The 27,192-nt window shown below is 41.9% G+C and overlaps 1 protein-coding gene and 1 pseudogene across 1 annotated transcript; both read right to left on the minus strand.

The window, feature by feature from the left end:
• Positions 1-7,524: 7,524 nt before the first annotated feature.
• On the minus strand, positions 7,525-13,000 carry LOC120036110 (NACHT, LRR and PYD domains-containing protein 1 homolog). Its single transcript, XM_038982585.1, has 6 exons — positions 12,958-13,000; positions 11,526-11,563; positions 10,628-10,692; positions 10,287-10,501; positions 9,843-10,099; positions 7,525-7,593 (listed from the first exon to the last, which is right to left on the minus strand). The coding sequence occupies exons 3-6, from the start codon at positions 10,633-10,635 to the stop codon at positions 7,525-7,527; spliced, it is 549 nt and encodes a 182-aa protein (XP_038838513.1). The 5' UTR covers positions 10,636-10,692; positions 11,526-11,563; positions 12,958-13,000.
• Positions 13,001-17,051: 4,051 nt separating this feature from the next.
• LOC120036111 lies at positions 17,052-27,176 on the minus strand (annotated as a pseudogene).
• Positions 27,177-27,192: the final 16 nt, after the last annotated feature.

The raw sequence follows: 27,192 nt of genomic DNA on the forward strand, positions 1-27,192 counted from the left end.
AGCCTAGCATAGCGTCACAAGTAAATACTAGCATCTAAATATCATTCAATCACAAGTCCAAGACACCAGATGAAAGATACACATCTTGTCAATCCAGCCATCATTTCTGATTTTTAAAATGTTTTACAGGGAAGACACAATATGTAAATCTATTAGCTAACCACGTTAGCAAAAGACACCACTTTTTTTACTCCACCAGTTTTTTACTCCATCAGTAGCTATCACAAATTCGACCAAATAAAGATATAAATAGCCACTAACCAAGAAACAACTTCATCAGATGACAGTCTGATAACATATTTATTGTAAAGCATATGTTTTGTTAGAAAAATTTGCATATTTCAGGTATAAATCATAGTTTACCATTGCAGCCACCATCACAACTCTCACCAAAGCGACTAGAATAACTACAGAGAGCAACGTGTATTACCTAATTACTCATCATAAAACATTTCTTAAAAATACACAGCGTACAGCAATTGAAAGACACAGATCTTGTGAATCCAGACAATATTTCAGATTTTCTAAGTGTTTTACAGCAAAAACACAATATAGCGTTATATTAGCTTACCACAATAGCAAACATCACAACAGCATTGATTTGAGCCAAACATAGCGATAACGTATAAACCACCAAAATATATAAATTTTTTCACTAACCTTCTCAGAATTCTTCAGATGACAGTCCTATAACATCATATTACACAATGCATATAGAGTTTGTTCGAAAATGTGCATATTTAGCGGCACAAATCGTGGTTATACAATGTGATTAGTGGCCAAAACGTCAAGCAATCTGCCCGGCGCCATCTTGGAGAGGCACCTATTCTAATCGAAAACTATTCATAAACTTGACTAAAAAAATACAGGTTGGACAGCAATTGAAAGACAAATTAGTTCTTAATGCAATCGCTGGGTTACATTTTTAAAATTAACGTTACTTCAAGCATACAGCATGCGCTAAAGCGAGACGCACCGAAATTCATGGCGGAATTATTATTTGACATTTGTCAACATAAGTACGAATTAACAGCATAAAGACTGCTTACTATTAGCTGAGCTTCCATCAGAATCTTGGGCAAGGTGTCCTTTCTCCAGAACAATCATCTTTGGGTTGAAAGATGTCCTCTTCTCCTGTCGAAATAGCAGCTAACGATAGCCACCCACTGGAGAGGTGTCCAACTCGTGAAAGCGCATGACAAAGATATCCCAGAAAATCGCAATAAACTGCTATAAACTGCTATAAGTCGGTTTAAATTAACTACCTTATGATGTCTTTAAAACCTATAACGAATAAAAACATGACCGGAGATATAGAACTACTAAAACGAAAGTGTTTGCAGGACGCCATTGTGATGTCTTCTTGCGCCAGGCGCACCGTTGAAAAGGAAGGTACTTCCGTTCCACGGTCTTATATAGGGTTCCAGATTGCGCAATCCACTCCATTCAAATTCTCCCCGCTTACTGACATCTAGAGGAAGACGTATGCAGTGCATGTAGCCCGATGGCTTACATGGGGAATTATAAACTGACCTCAGAACAGGGACCTCGATTTCTGAAATCTCACTCCCTGACAGGAAATGTGCTGCAGAATGAGTTCTGTTTCACTCAGAGAAATAATTCAAACGGTTTTAGAAACTAGAGAGTGTTTTCTATCCAATAGTAATAATAATATGCATATTGTACGAGCAAGAATTGAGTACGAGGCAGTTTAATTTGGGAACTCATTTTTACAAAGTCGAAATGGCGCCCCCATAGGCTCAAGAGGATAAACTGTGTATGTGAGTTGGTCTCTGATTACTGTGATTAGTTCAATGTAACGTCATCTACTATACATTCTAATCAGTCTGTTTGGGGTTTGCAGAATCATTGTATATCATTGGTTACCCCATCCTATCATGTTACCACACAGATGTGACTGTCTATCTCAGTGGTTCCCATCCTATCATGTTACCTCACAGATGTGACTGTCTATCTCAGCAGTTCCCATCCTATCATGTTACCACACAGATGTGACTGACTAGCTCAGCGGTTCCCATCCTATCATGTTACCTCACAGATGTGACTGTCTAGCTCAGCGGTTCCCATCCTATCATGTTACCTCACAGATGTGACTGTCTATCTCAGCAGTTCCCATCCTATCATGTTACCACACAGATGTGACTGTCTAGCTCAGTGGTTCCCATCCTATCATGTTACCTCACAAATGTGACTTATTAGCTCAGCAGTTCCCATCCTATCATGTTACCAAACAGATGTGACTGACTATCTCAGCAGTTCCCATCCTATCATGTTACCTCACAGATGTGACTGTCTATCTCAGTGGTTCCCATCCTATCATGTTACCAAACAGATGTGACTGACTATCTCAGCAGTTCCCATCCTATCATGTTAACACACAGATGTGACTGTCTATCTCAGCAGTTCCCAACCTTTCCCATTCTGGAGACCATCAAATCACCATCAAAAGCTCTTGAGGACCACCATTCACCATTCACAGAGTCGCTGATATTTTTCCACATCAAATATATTGATGGTTAAATTCTGTCAATACATGTGAATGTAACAAGGCCTGTAAAAGTCTATCATTATCATAAACTATTTGCATTGTGAAAAGGAATGTAAAATTGATTATAAAACCATTAATACTCCTAACTGTTATTATTATTGAATAATAAAATACTACAATCTCTAAATAATTGTGGACCAGCTGCACCACCCCCACGGACCACAGGTTGTGAACCACTGGTCTAGAGTCCTTCTGCCAAACCTGGTTGTTGTGTCACACCGCCCTCTCCTGGTAACACTGCAAAACATCACCTTAAATAAATCAAATCATTAAATACATTTTTTAATTGCACTTTTACTAGTTAGAATCTTAATTTATAGGCTGAATACTGGTATTAAGTGTATGAAGACTTTACATGACATAAATATCAACAAATAAACCTATATGTGTTGAATCCGCCCACTGTGTTGAAACAGGAAGTCCATTTATAAGGAAGTAGAGGAAAGGGTCTCTTATTATAGCTCAATGGTGCCGCTGCTTCGCTTCACCTCCGTTCTGCCAATAAAAATAACCAAGACCTAGAAACAATAAGGTCGTGACCTCGGTGATTTTCCTTCAAAATAAAGGTGATGATGATGAAAAATAATACAAATGGTCGAAATTTGTAACATTTTATGAGGAAATGTTAGCAGACTTAGAATGTTGTTTAACAATATGAAAAAAGCAATAAAGTCAATATTCTTTATAGCACAAATAATAATATAGCATTGATATTTGTTAACAACATTAAAGCAATTATTACCAGAAAGTTGCCATGGTAACAGCAGTAATACAAATAACCAACAAAATGATCCAACATAAATCCAAGATGGCGTAGCAGTCAGACGTCTTTGTCCTGTCGTGTCCCTTGTATATATCTTTTTATATCTTTTTCTTCACATTCTTTTAAAAATATTTTCTTAAACCTCAACTTCTAAATACTCTCCTGCAACCCGCCTCACCCAATGTGGCGTGGATCAGTTTTTTTTTCTAAAGTATTTCTACTTCGGATCTGGAATCCCTCAACTGAAGCTAGCCAGCTATCAGTCAGCAAACCACTGCTAGCGGTCATCAGCTAACCTTTAGCTCGGAAAGCTCTCGCCAGTTCGTACAACGTGACTCAAACCAGAGCATAAAGTACCTATTTTTCTCTCCATATCCCCGGATTCCTACCGCAAACTCGGAACATTTTCATCTGGATCCTCGAAACTAGCTAACCGCAATACTGGTTCATAGCATTTGACAGACCAACACCTCACCAGTCTTCTTCTCTCTAAGATGAGACCTTGAAACTGAGATATCTCGTTCTCAAAACATCATCTGGGCTTGCTGCCAAATTACAGCTACTGATAGTGAGGATTTGTACAGTCAGCCACTTGATGAACACACATTGGTTTATAGAACAGCACATTGTATTTTATTAGACATTTGTTAAAAGAAAAGCAAACATAATTTCCCTAACAATAATTTAAGTGTCTTTGTCCACAGACTAGGAGACAGGCCTCAGCATCTTCAGATTAGGTGGAGAAGTGTCTTTGTCCACAGACTAGGAGACAGGCCTCAGCATCTTCAGATTAGGTGGAGAAGTGTCTTTGTCCACAGACTAGGAGACAGGCCTCAGCATCTTCAGATTAGGTGGAGAAGTGTCTTTGTCCACAGACTAGGAGACAGGCCTCAGCATCTTCAGATTAGGTGCTACAAGACAGAGGATGGAGGAGAAGGGAAGAGAGAGATCAGAAAGTATGGAGAAGAAGGAGGAGTGAGATACACCTCAGATAATGATGTGATGATGGCCCAATGATACACCTGAGATAATGATGTGATGATGGTCCTATGATACACCTGAGATAAGGATGTGATGATGGTCCTATGATACACCTGAGATAATGATGTGATGATGGTCCTATGATACACCTGAGATAATGATGTGATGATGGTCCTATGATACACCTGAGATAATGATGTGATGATGGTCCTATGATAGAACTATAATAAGATACATTTATTACAGGCAGCAACACAAAAAACATGCTTCCATTCTGAAAAAGACTTTCTCTTTGATCTGGGTAGTTATGTTTTTATTTGACGTATATTTAATCATTCCACATATTCAAGGGAGGGAGAAAAGAAAAGGGTCTTACCTAGATTCACTCAAGTGCTTAACAAGATGGTGTTCATGTTCACTGAGAGCTTTGAGACAAGCTCCCATCACTTCTGGTCCTTTAGGGAGGACTGCATTCAGTAGTTCTCTCATTCGCTCCTGTTCAGTTGTTTCAGCTGTTATTCTGGAGTACTCTTCATCACCAATCATGCCCTTTGACGACAGAACATCTGCTATCGGCATTGGGTTTTTGACTCCCTGAATGAGTACAGCCCTGTGTTTCTTCAGAAACTCCTCAGCAGGAATCCCAGAGAGTGTTAATGCTGAAGGGGGGTGAATTAAATGACAGAGTGAAAATAAAACAAATATACAGAATAAATATTCCAAATATTCCAAAACATGCATCTTATATGCAACAAGGTAATAAAGTAATATTGTAAAAAACACAAAGTCTTATGTTTGGGGCAAATCCAACACAACACATCACTGAGTAACTGCCTCCTTATTTTCAAGCATGGTGGTGGCTGCATCATGGTATGGGTATGCTTGTCATCAGCAAATACCGTAGAGTTTTCAGGATGAAAATAAAGGGAATGGAACTAAGAACAGACAAAATCCTAGAGGAAAACCTGCTTCAGTCTGCTTTACACCAGACACTGGGAGAGTAATTCACCTTTCAGCAGAACAATAACCTACAACACAAGGCCAAATCTACACTGGAGTTGCTTACCAAGAAGGAATGTTCCTGAGTGGCCAAGTTACAGTTCTTACTTAAATCCGCTTGTAAATCTATGGTAAGACTTTAAAAGGGCTGTCTAGCCATGATCCCCAACATCTTGACAGAGCTTGAAGATATATGAAAATAATAATGGGCTAATATTGTACAATCCAGGTGTGTAAAGCTCTTAGAGACTTACCCAAGAAGACTACCAGCTGTAAAGCTCTTAGAGACTTACCCAAGAAGACTCCCAGCTGTAATGACTCTTAGAGACTTACCCAGGAAGACTCCCAGCTGTAATGACTCTTAGAGACTTACCCAGGAAGACTCCCTGCTGTAATGACTCTTAGAGACTTACCCAAGAAGACTACCAGCTGTAATGACTCTTAGAGACTTACCCAAGAAGACTCCCAGCTGTAAAGCTCTTAGAGACTTACCCAAGAAGACTCCCAGCTGTAATGACTCTTAGAGACTTACCCAAGAAGACTACCAGCTGTAATGACTCTTAGAGACTTACCCAGGAAGACTCCCAGCTGTAAAGCTCTTAGAGACTTACCCAAGAAGACTCCCAGCTGTAAAGCTCTTAGAGACTTACCCAAGAAGACTACCAGCTGTAATGACTCTTAGAGACTTACCCAAGAAGACTCCCAGCTGTAAAGCTCTTTGAGACTTACCTATCAATCTAAAATATATATTCTTTGACATTACAGAGTATTTTGTGTAGAATGTTGACAGGAAATTACAATGAAATCCCTTTTAATCCCACTTTGTAACACAATAACATGTGATGCAGATACTTTTGCAAGGCTCTGAATTTCTGTCTGAATGTTCTATATCATTACACTCCACTGAACATGACTCAGAAGCCTTCATCACCCCACTGAACACGACTCATGAAGACTTTCATCACCCCACTGAACACGACTCATGAAGACCTTCATCACCCCACTGAACATGACTCATGAAGACCTTCATCACCCCACTGAACACGACTCATGAAGACCTTCATCACCCCACTGAACACGACTCATGAAGACCTTCATCACCCCACTGAACACGACTCATGAAGACTTTCATCACCCCACTGAACACGACTCATGAAGACCTTCATCACCCCACTGAACATGACTCATGAAGACCTTCATCACCCCACTGAACACGACTCATGAAGACCTTCATCACCCCACTGAACACGACTCATGAAGACCTTCATCACCCCACTGAACACGACTCATGAAGACCTTCATCACCCCACTGAACACGACTCATGAAGACCTTCATCACCCCACTGAACACGACTCATGAAGACCTTCATCACCCCACTGAACATGACTCATGAAGACCTTCATCACCCCACTGAACATGACTCATGAAGACCTTCATCACCCCACTGAACATGACTCATGAAGACCTTCATCAGTGTCCTTCATCACAACTTGAAGAGATGTTAGCTCTGTAACCCGTTTTATAAAACTCGTCCACAAAAACAAACTTACATATTGGATGAGAATCGTTGCTGTACACATCTGAAAAACAAACAAGAGAAAATATCATAAAACATGTTAATAGCATCTGTTAGAAAAGGACATTGATGATTGACATACTGTTCATGTCTAGTATTTCTTACCTTTTGATACCACTGATTTCCATACTGTCCTCTCATCATCCCCGATTAACTCCATCTCAATGTCAACCCCTGTGTTTCCCATAATCATCTTACAACAGCTTGGTCTGGTGTCTGCAGGTAACAGCTGAATCGTCTGTAGGAGGCCATATGGTGCAACGATTGAGACAACAGACAGACAGAGAGAGAAATAGTGAAATAGAATGATATTCCAGTTATTCATATACAATATGACAGATTCATGTCCTCAGCCTGATAAAACTGCACCTCTGGAAGGATGGAAGTGGAGCGGGGATTCTTGAACGCAAACGAACTGTTCAGCTTTAAGGGCCCGTTTGGACTTGGCAGGAGAAATTCTTTATATCCTTGGGACATCTGATCTTTCTCCCGTTCCCGAACAGCCTACAAAATTATGAATGTAGTAGTCAGTCAGAACAATGTAGTCTCGTAATTCACACAACATGCAGCTCACTGAGCAATCCATTTTTGTCAACAACAAAAAATGTGTAGACTACTGTTTTACTATCTCTATTTTACCAGGAGATTATTTCAAAGGTGTACCAGGTAAGTTGACTGACACGATTCTCTTTTACAGCAATGACCTGGGGAAGAGTTACAGGGCATAGGAGAGGGGGAAAATGAGCCAATTGGAAGATGAGGATGATTAGGTTGCCATGATGGTATGAAGGTCAGATTGGGAGTTTAGCCAGGACACCGGGTGAACATCTCTACTCTTACAATAAGTGCCATGGGATCTTTAGTGACCACAGAGAGTCAGGACACCTGTTTAACGTCCCATGTGAAAGACAGCACGCTAATACAGGGCAATGTCCCCTTCACTGCCCCGGGGCAATGTCCCCTTCACTGCCCCGGGGCTATGTCCCCTTCACTGCCCCGGGGCTATGTCCCCTTCACAGCCCCGGGGCAATGGGATCTCCTTCGCCCAGAGAGAAGTGTGCCGTCTACTGGGCAAAATGAGCCAATTGGAAGCTGGGGATGATTAGGTTGCCATGATGGTATGAGGGTCAGATTGGGAATTTAGCCAGGACACCGGGTTAACACCCCTACTCTTACGATAAGTGCCATGGGATCTTTAGTGACCATGGACACCTGTTTAACGTCCCATCTGAAAGACAGTACCCTACACAGGGCACTGTCCCCTTCACTGCCCAGGGGCATTGGGTTCTCTTTCGACCAGAGGGAGGAGTGCCGTCTACTGGCTCTTCAAATGAATGAGACAGAAATAGATTTCTCACAGAGCTGCATGTTGTCTTTGTAATCTAGAGATTTTCAACAAACTATCAGCTTTCCTTCAGTAAGTTTCAACATACTGTTGTCATGACGTTGGCCTGGGGGTAGGTTTATGACAGTCATAAATACCTCTCCCCCCCTTTTTCCTCTCTCTACCCTACTGATGTGACATTTGAAAATCCTTTGGTTAACATAGAGATTCTGGGAACATCAGAAGGTGGGGGGAAATGAACTATATTCTGGTAATCCGACCAATTGAACATATGCGGTGGTACTTAAGGTATATTATGTCAGTTCGGTTGTCATCTGAGACATTCTCATCAATGATAGGATGACATAAACGGTACCGTGGAAAGTGTACACATTGTAGTTATCAGATTCACATGGAATTGTTGTTTAATTTAAATGTTTGAATATAAAATTATTGGTGAAAAGATGAAATGTAATTTTAGCTTCCAAATGAGAGATTTGGGTTTTCATAAGGTTAGGGCTCTGCTCAATCAGTGGCCCGCCCCTGTGAAGAAACATGGGTTATAAAACTTTTCAAACACACCCTTCTAGCTCCACTATATAAAGCCTTGACGAAAATATAACCTCCTGTTCCGAGGATGTGAGAACGACGGTCCATACGTTAAAAGGACTAACATGTCAACTGATCCGGGTACATAACAATCCGATGTCAGAATGGTTCAGATAATAACTACAGAACGAAGCCAACCTCAGCGTGAGCTTTGGTTGCGAATGGTATGAACTTTGAACTCTTATTCACTACAGAAGTGATACCTCCTAGCCGTTGAGTTAGCAACAGCAGCTGCAAACGTGGGCTAGGAAAGAACAGACAGAGTATCCCGTCTACCACACAACGACGTTACTACAACGTATCCAATTTACCAGCAGAGACATTCTTCAAAGGACAAAGGACGAAGGACTCGGTTGGGCAACACGGCCTTCCATCTACCACCAACCTACCAAAGCGCAGCTCAGAGTAAATATTTATTGCATTTTCCTTTTCCAAATGGGCGGTCATTTAGAATGCATAAGATACTGTATTTACGATAGAGACATCGTTTCTCCCTTTGTTCCTCAGTCTTCCCGCTCTTTCACTCAAACCCAGCCCCCTTTTCTTTGTGTAACCAGCTGTCATATCTGTTCCGCCCGCTAGGGACATTTTCCTTTATGACGTAATTTGTAATCAAGGTATGATTAATTCTGTGTATATGTAATTCTGTGTGATTAGTTAGCTATTTAGTAAATAAATAATTAAACCCAATTTTGTATTGCTGATTCAACTTGTTAGCCAGGGTTCGTGAAGATAACCAAGAATTTACAACTTTCAGATGAGACTGAAATAAGGTGACGATTAATATTGACTGATATTGATGTAAAATATTACTAGGTCTTTAAGAGTTTATTCGGAAGATAAAAGCTCTAAATATTATTTCATGGTGCCACGACTTTCTAGTTAATTACATTTACATGATTAGCTCAATCAGGTAATATTAATTACAGAGAAAGGATTTTATAGAATAGCATGTCATATCACTTAATCCGGCATAGCCAAAGACACGACACTGTTGTCACTTCAATGATAGTGCCTCACCTTTTTCTGACTGGAGTCACTGAGGAGCAGGTACAGCCTTGAAATTAATGATGTGTTTTTTACTGCCATATAGAAGACCACGTCACAGTGGACATTTTCCTTATCAGACCGTGGTTTCCATGTAACAGAGATAGGAGAGAACTCGGGATGGAGAATCTTAGCATGGAATCTGGTGACCTCATGCACTTCCTCTAAAGACACTCCATGTTCCTCTACATGAAGAATCTTCATCTCATTCCTCAGGGAAGGGTTGGTCCCTGAACAACACAATAAAAGGAGACAGAAAGACAAATATTGTATTATTCATCCTACTAAAACACAAATAATATGCAGTAGCAGATCACAGTAAACTCAAACTCCCAGAATAGTTCATTCATTAATTCAGGAAGTGAAACTCAGTTACATGGAAATGTCTTTCTGAATACTATTTCTATATGGTTTTACCTAAACAGACAAAGTGTGGCAGATGAACTTCCTCCAGTTCACCTAACACCATAGTGATGTCCAGCAATGGACCACCTTGTGTGTACTGCATGTCTTTCAGAAATTGACTGTAGGGATCCCAGTTCCTGAAGTGATACTTCAGGATGACATCTCTCTCACACAGCCAGCGGAGCCCAGACACTGTGCACTCATAACTCCCTTTGGGTGTCCTGTGTCTGAGGACAACAACAAGATATGGTAGAGAGGGTCAATGGTTAAATGGAGAGGTTGGATTAGAAGACTATTCCAAAATGGGGAAAACACTAGCAGGTGGAATGAAATGTTAAAAGTAGTTATTTTACCTGAACATTGTCACTCCCTGGACAGTGGAAGTCAAGGGTTCAATCTGAAGCCAGTGTGTGGAGTCCTGAACAAGGACAAGCATGTCAGTAATACATATGGGGCCTGTTTCCTGGACACAGATTGAGTCCAGTGCTGGACTAAAAAGCATGCTCAATGGAAGTTTCTGTGTTTCTGTGTCTGGGAAACTGGCCCATTAACCAAAGTAACTAATCTAACGTATTTATCCAACTAAACTGTCGAATGACAAAATATGACAACAACTAAAAGCCTGCATGCCTACAAGCAGAACACAGGACTGTCTATACCCCAGTATGAACGGTTGGTCAGTACACACCTGGCTTTGAGACGGTGTTTATATTACTAAAGCAGAACACAGGACTGTCTATATCTCAGTATGAATGGTTGGTCAGTACACACCTGGCTTTGAGACGGTGTTTATATTACTAAAGCAGAACACAGGACTGTCTATATCCCAGTATGAATGGTTGGTCAGTACACACCTGGCTTTGAGACAGTGTTTATATTACTAAAGCAGAACACAGGACTGTCTCTATCCCAGTATGAATGGTTGGTCAGTACACACCTGGCTTTGAGACTGTGTTTATATTACTAAAGCAGAACACAGGACTGTCTCTATCCCAGTATGAATGGTTGGTCAGTAAACACCTGACTTTGAGACTGTGTTTATATTACTAAAGCAGAACACAGGACTGTCTATATCCCAGTATGAATGGTTGGTCAGTACACACCTGGCTTTGAGACTGTGTTTATATTACTAAAGCAGAACACAGGACTGTCTATATCCCAGTATGAACGGTTGGTCAGTACACACCTGGCTTTGAGACTGTGCCTGACTCCTGCAGGTATGTAAAAGTAAGAATTGACATTATGACTTACCTCAACATGGTCACAAGTCTTACAGCTCTGAGGAATCCCTGAAGTCAAAAGTAGCTGTTATTTAAAATGGACAATCTCGAATAATGAATTCATAATTATTAAATAGACTTAAAAATGAATATAAGTGAGCAACAGTTTCTGAATGTACACTCATTAGCATACCATAATCTGACATTAGTGTTATATTAATTAATGTTTGTGGAAGCAGGAAACAACATTGTTCTGGTCCATGTTTTGTAGATGTTGGGGGTCTGATAACTGGTAGATCCTAGGATGAGAGCTTAAAGGTAGAGTCAGCTAAATTATTTTGTACGAGCAGCACCACAGATATTGTGATGAGCAAGATGCCTGACTTCTCTCTCTCACAGTCACACACAGTATCTGCCCATGTGCAAGGGTTCTCTTCACTCTCTTACAGAGTGGTAGTCACGGGACCAAAACAGCAGAGAAGTTTAGCCTTGTGCTCCAACGCTCTTAGTTGTTGTAGAAATTGACCCACTATGCTGTTTACTTTGTGCATCTACGTCATATCGCTGACTCTACCTTTAAACACTCTAAGTTTGTTTTGACCAAACAGATCATGATTGTGTTCCTTGCCTGGGAATCAACTACCGTAATTTCCGGTCTATAAGCCGCTACTTTTTCCCACGCTTTGAACCTCGCGGTTTATACAATGACGTGGCTAATTTATGGATTTTTCCCGCTTTCACAAGATTCATGCCGTCAAAAAAATGAGCACCGTCACAGAATGTGACGTAAATCGAGCGCGCTCAAACTTCCCATCATTCTGATTACGTCATTTTGTCACCCTCATCTTGGCAAAGACACGGAGAAATGCATATGATGCAGCTTTCAAGATGAAAGGCGATCGATCTGGCTGTTGGAAAAGGAAATAGAGCTACTGCACGGGAGCTTGGCCTTAATGAGTCGATGATAAGACGTTGGAAACAGCAGCGTGAGGAACTGACTCAGTGCAAAAAGACAACAAAAGCTTTCAGAGGGAAGAAAAGCAGATGGCCCGAACTAGAAAATGAGCTTGAAGACTGGGTCAACACACAGAGAGCAGACGGCCGAGGTGTTTCAACTGTGCAGATCCGACTGAAAGCCAATACAATCGCCACCGCAATGAAGTTTGAGGATTTTAGAGTGACCAATGACTTTCTTGGTAGGCTACTGTTTACTGCTATTTTTTTAATTTTTGTTACAAGCTGTGTTTCGTTAAAGCCTATTTATTTTTGTTACAAGCCGTGTTTCGTTAAAGCCTATTTTTTTTTTTTTTAAACAAGCAGTGTTTCGTTTAAAGGCTGTGTAAAGTTCATTTGTTTCAATGTACCGGTAGGCACCTGCGGCTTATAGACATGTGCAGCTTATTTACACTTTAACACTTTAAAACTATTTTGATTTAAAAACAATTAAATCAATAAACACTCACATTTCTCAGGTCCAGGCTTGATCCAACACTCTCCACCATGGTCTCTGGTGTCCTCAGGTCCAGGCTTGATACAACACTCTCCACCATGGTCTCTGGTGTCCTCAGGTCCAGGCTTGATCCAACACTCTCCACCATGGTCTTTGCTGTTGGTAAAGCAGAAGGATAAAGCGCCTCTTCCGGCGCCGAAAAAGAGATGGCCGCCTCGCTTCGCGTTCCTTGGAAAGCGATATGTGTTATTTCTTACATCGGTACCCCAGGTAATCTTAGGTTTCATTACATACAGTCGGGAGGAACTACTGAATATACGATTAACGTCAACTCATCATCGTTCCTACCAGGAATATGACTTTCCCGAAACGGATCCAGTGTTTTGCCTTCCACCCAATACAATGGATCTGATCCCAGCCGGCGACCCTGTGCGACGCCGTAAAAGGGGCAAACGAGGCGGTCTCGTGGTCAGGCTTCGGAGACGGGCACGTCGCGCTCCACTCCCTAGCATACTACTCGCCAATGTCCAGTCTCTTGACAATAAGGTTGATGAAATCCGAGCACGGGTAGCATTCCAGAGAGACATCAGGGATTGCAACGTGCTCTGCTTCACGGAAACATGGCTAACTCAAGAGACGCTAACGGAGTCGGTGCAGCCAGCTGGTTTCTTCATGCATCGCGCCGACAGAAACAAACATCTTTCTGGTAAGAAGAGGGGCGGGGGGGTATGCCTTATGATTAACGAGACGTGGTGTAACAACACACAGGAACTCAAGTCATTCTTCTCAAGTCATTCTTCTCTAGAACTCCTCACAATCAAATGTCGACCGCATTATCTACCAAGGGAATTCTCTTCAATCATAATCACAGCCATATATATTCCCCCCCAAGCAGACACATCGATGGCCCTGAACGAACTTTATCTGACTCTTTGTAAACTGGAAACCACACACCCTGAGGCTGCATTCATCGTAGCTGGGGATTTTAACAAGGCTAATCTAAAAACAAAACTCCCTAAATTCTATCAGCATATCGATTGTGCTACCAGGGCTGGAAAAACCCTAGATCATTGTTATACTAATTTCCGCGACGCATATAAGGCCCTCCCCCGCCCCCCTTTCGGAAAAGCTGACCACGACTCCATTTTGTTGATTCCAGCCTACAAACAGAAACTAAAACAACAAGCTCCCGCGCTCAGGTCTGTTCAACGCTGGTCCGACCAATCTGAATCCACGCTTCAAGACTGCTTCGATCACGCGGATTAGAATATGTTCCGCATTGCGTCCAACAACAATATTGACGAATATGCTGATTCGGTGAGCGAGTTCATTAGGAAGTGCATTGACGATGTCGTACCCACAGCAACGATTAAAACATTCCCAAACCAGAAACCGTGGATTGACGGCAGCATTCGCGTGAAACTGAAAGCGCGAACCACTGCTTTTAACCAGGGCAAGGTGACCGGAAGCATGACCGAATACAAACAGTGTAGCTATTCTCTCCGCAAGGCAATCAAACAGGCTAAGTCCCAGTACAGAGACAAAATCGAGTCGCAATTCAACAGCTCAGACACAAGAGGTATGTGGCAGGGTCTACAGTCAATCACGGATTACAAAAAGAAAACCAGCCCCGTCGCGGACCAGGATGTCTTGCTCCCAGACAGGCTAAACAACTTTTTTGCCCGCTTTGAGGACAATACAGTGCCACTGACACGGCCCCCTACCAAAACCTGCGGGCTCTCCTTCACTGCAGCCGAGGTGAGTAAAACATTTAAACGTGTTAACCCTCGCAAGGCTGCAGGCCCAGACGGCATTCCCAGCCGCGTCCTCAGAGCATGCGCAGACCAGCTGGCTGGTGTGTTTACGGACATATTCAATCAATCCTTATCCCAGTCTGCTGTTCCCACATGCTTCAAGAGGGCCACCATTGTTCCTGTTCCCAAGAAAGCTAAGGTAACTGAGCTAAACGACTACCGCCCCGTAGCACTCACTTCCGTCATCATGAAGTGCTTTGAGAGACTAGTCAAGGACCATATCACCTCCACCCTACCGGACACCCTAGACCCACTCCAATTTGCTTACCGACCCAATAGGTCCACAGACGACGCAATCGCAACCACACTGCACACTGCCCTAACCCATCTGGACAAGAGGAATACCCATGTGAGAATGCTGTTCATCGATTACAGCTCAGCATTTAACACCATAGTACCCTCCAAACTCGTCATCAAGCTCGAGACCCTGGGTCTCGACCCCGCCCTGTGCAACTGGGTCCTGGACTTCCTGACGGGCCGCCCCCAGGTGGTGAGGGTAGGTAACAACATCTCCACCCCGCTGATCCTCAACACTGGGGCCCCACAAGGGTGCGTTCTGAGCCCTCTCCTGTACTCCCTGTTCACCCACGACTGCGTGGCCATGCACGCCTCCAATTCAATCATCAAGTTTGCGGATGACACTACAGTGGTAGGCTTGATTACCAACAACGACGAGACGGCCTACAGGGAGGAGGTGAGGGCCCTCGGAGTGTGGTGTCAGGAAAATAACCTCACACTCAACGTCAACAAAACAAAGGAGATGATTGTGGACTTCAGGAAACAGCAGAGGGAGCACCCCCCTATCCACATTGACGGGTCAGTAGTGGAGAAGGTGGAAAGTTTTAAGTTCCTCGGTGTACACATCACGGACAAACTGAATTGGTCCACCCACACAGACAGCGTTGTGAAGAAGGCGCAGCAGCGCCTCTTCAACCTCAGGAGGCTGAAGAAATTCGGCTTGTCACCAAAAGCACTCACAAACTTCTACAGATGCACAATCGAGAGCATCCTGTCGGGCTGTATCACCGCCTGGTACGGCAACTGCTCCGCCCACAACCGTAAGGCTCTCCAGAGGGTAGTGAGGTCTGCAGAACGCATCACCGGGGGCAAACTACCTGCCCTCCAGGACACCTACACCACCCGATGTCACAGGAAGGCCATAAAGATCATCAAGGACAACAACCACCCAAGCCACTGCCTGTTCACCCCGCTATCATCCAGAAGGCGAGGTCAGTACAGGTGCATCAAAGCAGGGACCGAGAGACTGAAAAACAGCTTCTATCTCAAGGCCATCAGACTGTTAAACAGCCACCACTAACATTTAGCGGCCGCTGCCAACATACTGACTCAACTCCAGCCACTTTAAAATTGGGAATTGATGGAAATTATGTAAAACTGTACCACTAGCCACTTTAAACTATGCCACTTTATGTTTACATACCCTACAGTACTCATCTCATATGTATATACCGTACTCTATACCATCTACTGCATCTTGCCATGCCGTTCTGTACCACCACTCATTCATATATCTTTATGTACATATTCTTTATCCCTTTACACTTGTGTGTGTGTATAAGGTAGTAGTTGTGGAATTGTTAGGTTAGATTACTTGTTGGTTATTACTGCATTGTCGGAACTAGAAGCACAAGCATTTCGCTACACTCGCATTAACATCTGCTAACCATGTGTATGTGACTAATACAATTTGATTTGATTTGATTTGATATACTGTGATTAAACTAAATACAACTTATAAAGGCTTTATATAGCATACATACAGTCTTCATAAGAAATACAAAGGGTGTATTAAGGGTGACATAACAGCTCCCTATGTAGGGTGCATTGACAAAATGTGACATAAACCACTATGTCACCTTCCATAAAGTCTATACTGATGGTGATATTTAACTAGGCACAGTCTAACTGTCTGTAGGTCCAACAGAACACATTAAAACACACCACTACTACTAATCTAACTGTCTGTAGGTCCAACAGAACACATTAAAACACACCACTACTACTAATCTACCTGTCTGTAGGTCCAACAGAACACATTAAAACACACCACTACTACTAATCTAACTGTCTGTAGGTCCAACAGAACACATTAAAACACACCACTACTACTAATCTAACTGTCTGTAGGTCCAACAGAACACATTAAAACACACCACTACTACTAATCTACCTGTCTGTAGGTCCAACAGAACATAATAAAACACACCACTACTACTAATCTAACTGTAGGAATGATTCCAGAGGAAAACAAATGATAAAACATTGCTATGACTCACCTCTGAATGTGTTGGTCATCTATCTGACACAGGGTCACTGAGGAGGAGGAGTAAACCCCAAATCCAGGATAGAGGGGTTCAGTGAATGTGGTGTGTTCTGTGTGAAGGTGTGTCAGTGTACCAGAGGAGGACACACTATAAAAGGACAAAGTACCAGCTGGCCAGTCCAGAAACACTCCAACTCTCTTAGGAACAGGACCAGAGAAGGATCTCCAGACTGTAGCATGGAAAAAGTCATAACCACTATCATTGCAGTGTAAACACCAGGACTTCCTATTGGCTCCAATCTCACTGTCACCATCATTTCCCTTCCTCTCCATTCCTTTGTACGCCACACCAATGGCAGCCTTGCCACCATCCATCTCCACCTCCCAGTAATAACGACCTCCAGATAAGACTTCTCTGCAGAGAACTTGGGGATGACAGTCAAATCTGTCTGGATGGTCTTCATAATGCTGCTCCTCTTCCACCCGTGTCACCTTCCTGTTCCCCTCAGACAGTATCAGGTTTGGGCTTGCTGTATTTGGGTCCAGGGTGAGATGACAGGCATCTGTAGACAAAATGAGAGTTTAATCAAACCACATCTTCATAAAAAATGTTGTATTGTAGGAACAGAACAAGTATTGATTAGTTACTATGTTACTATAGTTCTGAATATGCAGTTAATTAGGATTGAAGAGACTTACATTTCCTCAGGGCTGATTTCAGCCTGCACTCTCCACCTTGATCCACACTGTAGGAGAAACAGGTTATTGACTGACAAAGACCTAATAAAGCAGTCAACATTTAAACCATGTTGTTGTGTTCTGGTGCACTATCCACGTTCATTACTAGAGAAATACAGGTGTTCTATCCTACCTACTGCATACGAAACGGAGTACAATTCATTACTAGAGACATACAGGTATTCTATCCTACCTACTGCATACAGAACAATTCATTACTAGAGACATACAGGTATTCTATCCTACCTACTGCATACAGAACGGAGTACAATTCATTACTAGAGACATACAGGTATTCTATCCTACCTACTGCATACAGAACAATTCATTACTAGAGACATACAGGTATTCTATCCTACCTACTGCATACAGAACGGAGTACAATTCATTACTAGAGACATACAGGTATTCTATCCTACCTACTGCATACAGAACGGAGTACAATTCATTACTAGAGACATACAGGTATTCTATCCTACCTACTGCATACAGAACGGAGTACAATTCATTACTAGAGACATACAGGTATTCTATCCTACCTACTGCATACAGAACAATTCATTACTAGAGACGTACAGGTATTCTATCCTACCTACTGCATACAGAACGGAGTACAATTCATTACTAGAGACATACAGGTATTCTATCCTACCTACTGCATACAGAACAGAGTACAAGTCATTACTAGAGACATACAGGTATTCTATCCTACCTACTGCATACAGAACGGAGTACAATTCATTACTAGAGACATACAGGTATTCTATACTACCTACTGCATACAGAACGGAGTACAATTCATTACTAGAGACATACAGGTATTCTATTCTACCTACTGCATACAGAACAATTCATTACTAGAGACATACAGGTATTCTATCCTACCTACTGCATACAGAACGGAGTACAATTCATTACTAGAGACATACAGGTATTCTATCCTACCTACTGCATACAGAACGGAGTACAATTCATTACTAGAGACATACAGGTATTCTATCCTACCTACTGCATACAGAACAATTCATTACTAGAGACATACAGGTATTCTATCCTACCTACTGCATACAGAACGGAGTACAATTCATTACTAGAGACATACAGGTATTCTATCCTACCTACTGCATACAGAACAGAGTACAAGTCATTACTAGAGACATACAGGTATTCTATCCTACCTACTGCATACAGAACGGAGTACAATTCATTACTAGAGACATACAGGTATTCTATCCTACCTACTGCATACAGAACGGAGTACAATTCATTACTAGAGACATACAGGTATTCTATCCTACCTACTGCATACAGAACAATTCATTACTAGAGACATACAGGTATTCTATCCTACCTACTGCATACAGAACGGAGTACACTTCATTACTAGAGACATACAGGTATTCTTTCCTACCTACTGCATACAGAACAGAGTACAATTCATTACTAGAGACATACAGGTATTATATACTACCTACTGCATACAGAACGGAGTACAATTCATTACTAGAGACATACAGGTATTCTATCCTACCTACTGCATACAGAACAATAAATTACTAGAGAATACAGGTATTCTATCCAACCTACTGCATACAGAACAACTCATTACTAGAGACATACAGGTATTCTGTCCTACCTACTGCATACAGAACAGAGTACAATTCATTACTAGAGACATACAGGTATTCTATCCTACCTACTGCATACAGAACGGAGTACAATTCATTACTAGAGACATGCAGGTATTCTATCCTACCTACTGCATACAGAACGGAGTACAATTCATTACTAGAGACATACAGGTATTCTATCCTACCTACTGCATACAGAACAATTCATTACTAGAGACATACAGGTATTCTATCCTACCAACTGCATACAGAACGGAGTACAATTCATTACTAGAGACATACAGGTATTTTATCCTACCTACTGCATACAGAACAGAGAACAATTCATTACTAGAGACATACAGGTATTCTATCCTACCTACTGCATACAGAACGGAGTACAATTCATTACTAGAGACATACAGGTATTCTATCCTACCTACTGCATACAGAACAGAGTACAATTCATTACTAGAGACATACAGGTATTCTATCCTACCTACTGCATACAGAACGGAGTACAATTCATTACTAGAGACATACAGGTATTCTATCCTACCTACTGCATACAGAACAGAGTACAATTCATTACTAGAGACATACAGGTATTCTATCCTACCTACTGCATACAGAACGGAGTACAATTCATTACTAGAGACATACAGGTATTCTATCCTACCTACTGCATACAGAACAGAGTACAATTCATTACTAGAGACATACAGGTATTCTATCCTACCTACTGCATACAGAACAGAGTACAATTCATTACTAGAGACATACAGGTATTCTATCCTACCTACTGCATACAGAACAGAGTACAATTCATTACTAGAGACATACAGGTATTCTATCCTACCTACTGCATACAGAACGGAGTACAATTCATTACTAGAGACATACAGGTATTCTATCCTACCTACTGCATACAGAACGGAGTACAATTCACTACTAGAGACATACAGGTATTCTATCCTACCTACTGCATACAGAACGGAGTACAATTCATTACTAGAGACATACAGGTATTCTATCCTACCTACTGCATACAGAACGGAGTACAATTCATTACTACAGACATACAGGTATTCTATCCTACCTACTGCATACAGAACGGAGTACAATTCATTACTAGAGACACAGGTATTCTATCCTACCTACTGCATACAGAACAATTCATTACTAGAGACATACAGGTATTCTATCCTACCTACTGCATACAGAACGGAGTACAATTCATTACTAGAGACATACAGGTATTCTATCCTACCTACTGCATACAGAACAGAGTACAATTCATTACTAGAGACATACAGGTATTCTATACTACCTACTGCATACAGAACGGAGTACAATTCATTACTAGAGACATACAGGTATTCTATCCTACCTACTGCATACAGAACAATAAATTACTAGAGAATACAGGTATTCTATCCTACCTCCTGCATACAGAACAACTCATTACTAGAGACATACAGGTATTCTATCCTACCTACTGCATACAGAACAGAGTACAATTCATTACTAGAGACATACAGGTATTCTATCCTACCTACTGCATACAGAACGGAGTACAATTCATTACTAGAGACATGCAGGTATTCTATCCTACCTACTGCATACAGAACGGAGTACAATTCATTACTAGAGACATACAGGTATTCTATCCTACCTACTGCATACAGAACAATTCATTACTAGAGACATACAGGTATTCTATCCTACCAACTGCATACAGAACGGAGTACAATTCATTACTAGAGACATACAGGTATTTTATCCTACCTACTGCATACAGAACAGAGAACAATTCATTACTAGAGACATACAGGTATTCTATCCTACCTACTGCATACAGAACGGAGTACAATTCATTACTAGAGACATACAGGTATTCTATCCTACCTACTGCATACAGAACAGAGTACAATTCATTACTAGAGACATACAGGTATTCTATCCTACCTACTGCATACAGAACGGAGTACAATTCATTACTAGAGACATACAGGTATTCTATCCTACCTACTGCATACAGAACAGAGTACAATTCATTACTAGAGACATACAGGTATTCTATCCTACCTACTGCATACAGAACGGAGTACAATTCATTACTAGAGACATACAGGTATTCTATCCTACCTACTGCATACAGAACAGAGTACAATTCATTACTAGAGACATACAGGTATTCTATCCTACCTACTGCATACAGAACAGAGTACAATTCATTACTAGAGACATACAGGTATTCTATCCTACCTACTGCATACAGAACAGAGTACAATTCATTACTAGAGACATACAGGTATTCTATCCTACCTACTGCATACAGAACGGAGTACAATTCATTACTAGAGACATACAGGTATTCTATCCTACCTACTGCATACAGAACGGAGTACAATTCATTACTAGAGACATACAGGTATTCTATCCTACCTACTGCATACAGAACGGAGTACAATTCATTACTAGAGACATACAGGTATTCTATCCTACCTACTGCATACAGAACGGAGTACAATTCATTACTACAGACATACAGGTATTCTATCCTACCTACTGCATACAGAACAGAGTACAATTCATTACTAGAGACACAGGTATTCTATCCTACCTACTGCATACAGAACAGAGTACAATTCATTACTAGAGACATACAGGTATTCTATCCTACCTACTGCATACAGAACGGAGTACAATTCATTACTAGAGACATACAGGTATTCTATCCTACCTACTGCATACAGAACAGAGTACAATTCATTACTAGAGACATACAGGTATTCTATCCTACCTACTGCATACAGAACGGAGTACAATTCATTACTAGAGACATACAGGTATTCTATCCTACCTACTGCATACAGAACAGAGTACAATTCACTACTAGAGACATACAGGTATTCTATCCTACCTACTGCATACAGAACGGAGTACAATTCATTACTAGAGATATACAGGTATTCTATCCTACCTACTGCATACAGAACAATTCATTACTAGAGACATACAGGTATTCTATCCTACCTACTGCATACAGAACGGAGTACAATTCCTTACTAGAGACATACAGGTATTCTATCCTACCTACTGCATACAGAACGGAGTACAATTCATTACTAGAGACATACAGGTATTCTATCCTACCTACTGCATACAGAACGGAGTACAATTCATTACTAGAGACATACAGGTATTCTATCCTACCTACTGCATACAGAACGGAGTACAATTCATTACTAGAGACATACAGGTATTCTATCCTACCTACTGCATACAGAACGGAGAACAAATCCAACAGGATATCAGAGATGCAGAAGAAGAGTATTCATGTGGTGATGATGTATGCTGTGTTGGAGTGCTCAGCCTGCTGAGTAAACTTCCCCTTAATTCTACCATCATGTCCTCATGTTACTGACTCTACTACACTACATATGACACAACCGCTGCCCACACTATTAGGACATCTATTCTGACTTACTTCAGCTTCATCAGTTTATATGTGGGATCCACCAGAGCAGCTGAAAGCAGTCCCCCTGCAGAGTCTCCTGGGTGATTGTAGCTCAGGTCCAGCTCTTTCAGGTGGGAGGGGTTTGACCTCAGAGCTGAAGACAGAGCAGCACAGCCCTCCTCTGTGACCAGACAGCCAGACAGCCTACAGAGAGACACAACAGCTGTCTAGGTTGATGTACTGGTGTCAATCATCTTGTAGGACACCCATCCATTTGTCCATGACACAAACATTGTGATGAAACATTAGATTTATATAGTATTGGTTTTACTAAGCTCAGTACCGACCTGACTGAAACAGCTGTACTTACCCCAGTGTGTGTAGTTTACAGTCTGGATCCTCCAGTCCAGCAGACAGCAGTGTAACTCCTGAGTCCTGCAGGTCATTGTCTCTCAGCTCCAGTTGTTTCAGTTGTGAGTTGGGTGAACTCAGGACTGAGGCCAGATCTGAACAGCAAACCTCTGTCAGACCACACTGACCTAGACTAGAGGGCAGAAGAGCACAAACTTGAACGCTTGCAACACACACACACACACACACCTCAGTAAGTGTAGTTTACAGTCTGGATCCTCCAGTCCAGCAGACAGCAGTGTAACTCAGCTCAGTACCGACCTGACTGAAACAGCTGTACTTACCCCAGTGTGTGTAGTTTACAGTCTGGATCCTCCAGTCCAGCAGACAGCAGTGTAACTCAGCTCAGTACCGACCTGACTGAAACAGCTGTACTTACCCCAGTGTGTGTAGTTTACAGTCTGGATCCTCCAGTCCAGCAGACAGCAGTGTAACTCAGCTCAGTACCGACCTGACTGAAACAGCTGCACTTACCCCAGTGTGTGTAGTTTACAGTCCGGATCCTTCAGTCCAGCAGACAGCAGTGTAACTCCTGAGTCCTGCAGGTCATTGTCTCTCAGCTCCAGTTGTTTCAGTTGTGAGTTTGGTGAACTCAGGACAGAGGCCAGATGTGAACAGCAACCCTCTGTCAGACCACATTGACCCAGACTAGAGGGCAGAAGAGCACATGATTAACACATTTAAAACATCCACATAATAAGTCATACTGAAGAAAGTTAACTCACACTAGTGTCTGTATGTTGCAGAGTGGACTGGTTAGTCCAACACAGAGCAGCTCTGTCAGACCACACTGACCCAGACTAGAGGGCAGAAGAGCAAATGATTATCAAATGTTTAACACATCCACATAATAACTAATTGTCAAGTTTTTTAACTCACACTAGTGTCTGTATGTTGCAGAGTGGACTGGTTAGTCCAACACAGAGCAGCTCCACTCCTCTGTCTCCCAGGTCATTGTAGCTGAGGTCCAGTTCTCTCAGGGGGGAGTTTGGTGTCTGCAGAGCTGAGGCCAGAGTCTCACAGGATTCATATGTGAGTTCACAGCCAGCTAGTCTGGAGAGAGGAGATATGTCGATACACTGTTAAATATGCAAAGCTTTAAGAATAATAAGATGCATTAAGACAATAACAGAAGGACATGATTCACCAATGTTAAAAACATACTAACTCACTCAAGATATTTAACCTTAGTTTGATATATTTATCACATTTGATGTATGTTTCTGCATATTTATCAAGATGTTCAAATAATGTTAAAAACATTGTAACAAATAAAACTACCAATATATAAACACTATAAAGACAGTGGATACTGAAGATATTTAACTCACACTAGTGTCTGTATGTTGCAGAGTGGACTGGTTAGTCCAACACAGAGCAGCTCCACTCCTCTGTCTCTCAGGTCATTGTAGCTGAGGTCCAGTTCCCTCAGGTGGGAGTTTGGTGTCTGCAGAGCTGAGGCCAGAGTCTCACAGGATTCATCTGTGAGTTCACAGTGATCCAGTCTGGAGAGAGGAGATAATCTGTTAGATATACAAATCCTTCATTATAATGATACTGTAAACATCAACTCAATAACAGAACTTACAGTGCTCTCTTGCAGGTTTTCACTACCGGCAGCAACCTCTGACAACCTTCCTCTGATGTGTTGTATGTCTTCAGGTCAAACTCCTCCAGCACCTCCTCTGACATCAGTAACAGGTAGGCCAGGGCTGAACATTGGTCAGGTTTTAGCTCTGTTTCTGAAAGAGTTCCTGATCGCAGGGAGGTCTGCATGTCTTCAACTAGAGAGTTGGCAAGTTGATGATCCTTTCTGGTGAGGATTCCTCCTCGATCTTGTCTGAAAGGTACCTGACTGTTTCCTCATTGGTCTGTGTTGTACTTCCTGTCTGTGTCAGAAGGCCTCGTAACAGATTCTGATTGGACTCCAGTGAGAGACCCAGAAGGAAGCGGAGGAACAGGTCCAGGTGTCCATTCTCACTCTTCAAGGCCTGGTCCACTGCGCTCCTGTGTAAGTCAGACAACTGGATAGACTCCTCTTCATCATCATAATAATCATCATCATCACTAGTGGTGGAGAAAACATTTTCCTTCTTGTCCAGACATGATTCTAAAGCATGCACTGCTGCTAGAAACTCCTGAATACTCAGATGCACAAAGCTGTAGACCTTCTCTTGGTACAGCCCAGATTCTTCTTTAAAGATCTCTGTACACAATGCTGAGTACTCTGATGCCTCTGTGACATCAAGGCCACATTCTCTCAGGTCCTCCTCATAGAAGATCAGGTTGCCCTTCTGCAGCTGTTGGAAAGCCAGCTTTGCCAGTTTCAGAATCATCTCTTTGTCTGACTGAGACAGTTCCTTTGGGTTTGTCTCTGTGGCTTTGTTGTACTTCCTGTTCTTCACAATGATTTGGATGAGAATGAAGTGTGAATACATCTTGGTCAGAGTTTTGGGGACTTCATCCTTCTCTGCCTCTTTCAGCATCATCTCAAGGACAGTGGCTGATATCCAACAGAAGACTGGTATGTGGCACATGATGTGGAGGCTCCTTGATGTCTTCATGTGTTTGATGATATCATTGGCCAGATTCTGATCTGTGATTTTCTTCCTGAAGTATTCCTCCTTCTGTGGATCATTGAACCCTCGTACCTCTGTCACCTGGTCAACACACTCAGGAGGGATCTGATTGGCTGCTGCAGGCCGTGAGGTTACCCAGAGGAGAGCAGAGGGAAGCAGATTCCCCTCGATGAGGTTTGTCAGCAGCACGTCCACTGAGGTTGGCTTCGTGACATCACAGCACTTCTCATTGTTTTTGAAGTCTAGAGGAAGTCGAGACTCATCCAGACCATCAAAAATGAAAACAGTTTTGGTTTCACCATCTTCAATGCTGTCAATCTCTTTCAGCTCTGGGAAGTAGTGGGAAAGAAGTTGCATCAGACTGCATTGGTCCTTTTTCAGGTTCAGATCACGGAAAGGAAGAGGAAACATGAAATGAACGTCCTGATTTGCTTTTCCCTCTGCCCAGTCAAGGATGACCTTCTGCACAGAGACTGTTTTTTCAATGCCAGCGATTCCTTTTGTCAGCACAGTTCTGATAGGTTTGTCTTGTCCAGGTAAAGGCTTGAAGATGTCGTTGCATTTGATTGGTGTCTCTTGTGTGGTTTGTTTCTTCGATGCCATCTCTATCTGTCTAACCTCATGTTCATTATTGACCCCTCCACTTCCACCCTCTGTGATGTAGAGCTCTGTGTAGATGTCTTTGAACAGACTTTGGTTTCCATGGTGTCCAATTCCTTCAGATATGTGTTGATACTTGTGTTTCAGTTTAGCCTTAATGTCTTGTTGGACTGTCAGCAGAGTTTGACCTGTAGGAAAACAATGAGAGTTGGGACTCATAAGTTTGTTTGTGTGTTTTATAAGGTCCTTTGTACCGTTCTTTGTAATATTGAATGAAACACAGTCTTACTTCTTCTGTCCAGAAGGTTGTGTGTGATCTTTAATGCATCCTCACTGTCCAAACTCTCCACTTCCTTATTGTCATCTGGTAATGGTTCCTGGCTGAATGCAGGTGGCTGATCACTCTTCATTGATAGCAGGCTGGTTGTAGGTGACTCTGCTCTGGGCTTCTGGATACTGAACAAAACAGGGAGACAGATCACCTCATCAATATCACATCAATACCTCATCTACTTCATTTTAACAACTGTATAGTGGAACTTCTAGAAGTCCTGATGTTTCTTTTAAAGCTACAGTCTGCAATTGGTAAATCCATTGTTGGCCTTTTAAATGAATGATGTAGACCTACAGTTTATGTAATGTGGGAACACTTTTCTCTTTAGTTTATATCTTTAAGATAACTGTATATTTTACATTTAATCTCTTACCTCTTAGAACTGGTGTCTTGAGTCATTTTAGAGGCAGTGGTC

Source organism: Salvelinus namaycush, unplaced genomic scaffold (genome assembly GCF_016432855.1).
Source record: "Salvelinus namaycush isolate Seneca unplaced genomic scaffold, SaNama_1.0 Scaffold121, whole genome shotgun sequence".
NCBI lineage: Eukaryota > Metazoa > Chordata > Actinopteri > Salmoniformes > Salmonidae > Salvelinus > Salvelinus namaycush.

Excerpts from the sequence above, each read along its gene's own strand:
- LOC120036110 (XM_038982585.1), bottom strand. Across the intron at positions 10,100-10,286 it reads GCCACACTTTGTCTGTTTAG|GGACCAACCCTTCCCTGAGG; the intron begins GTAAAACCATAT and ends TGTGTTGTTCAG. Across the intron at positions 7,594-9,842 it reads GTGACTCCAGTCAGAAAAAG|GTCATTGCTGTAAAAGAGAA; the intron begins GTGAGGCACTAT and ends ACTCTTCCCCAG.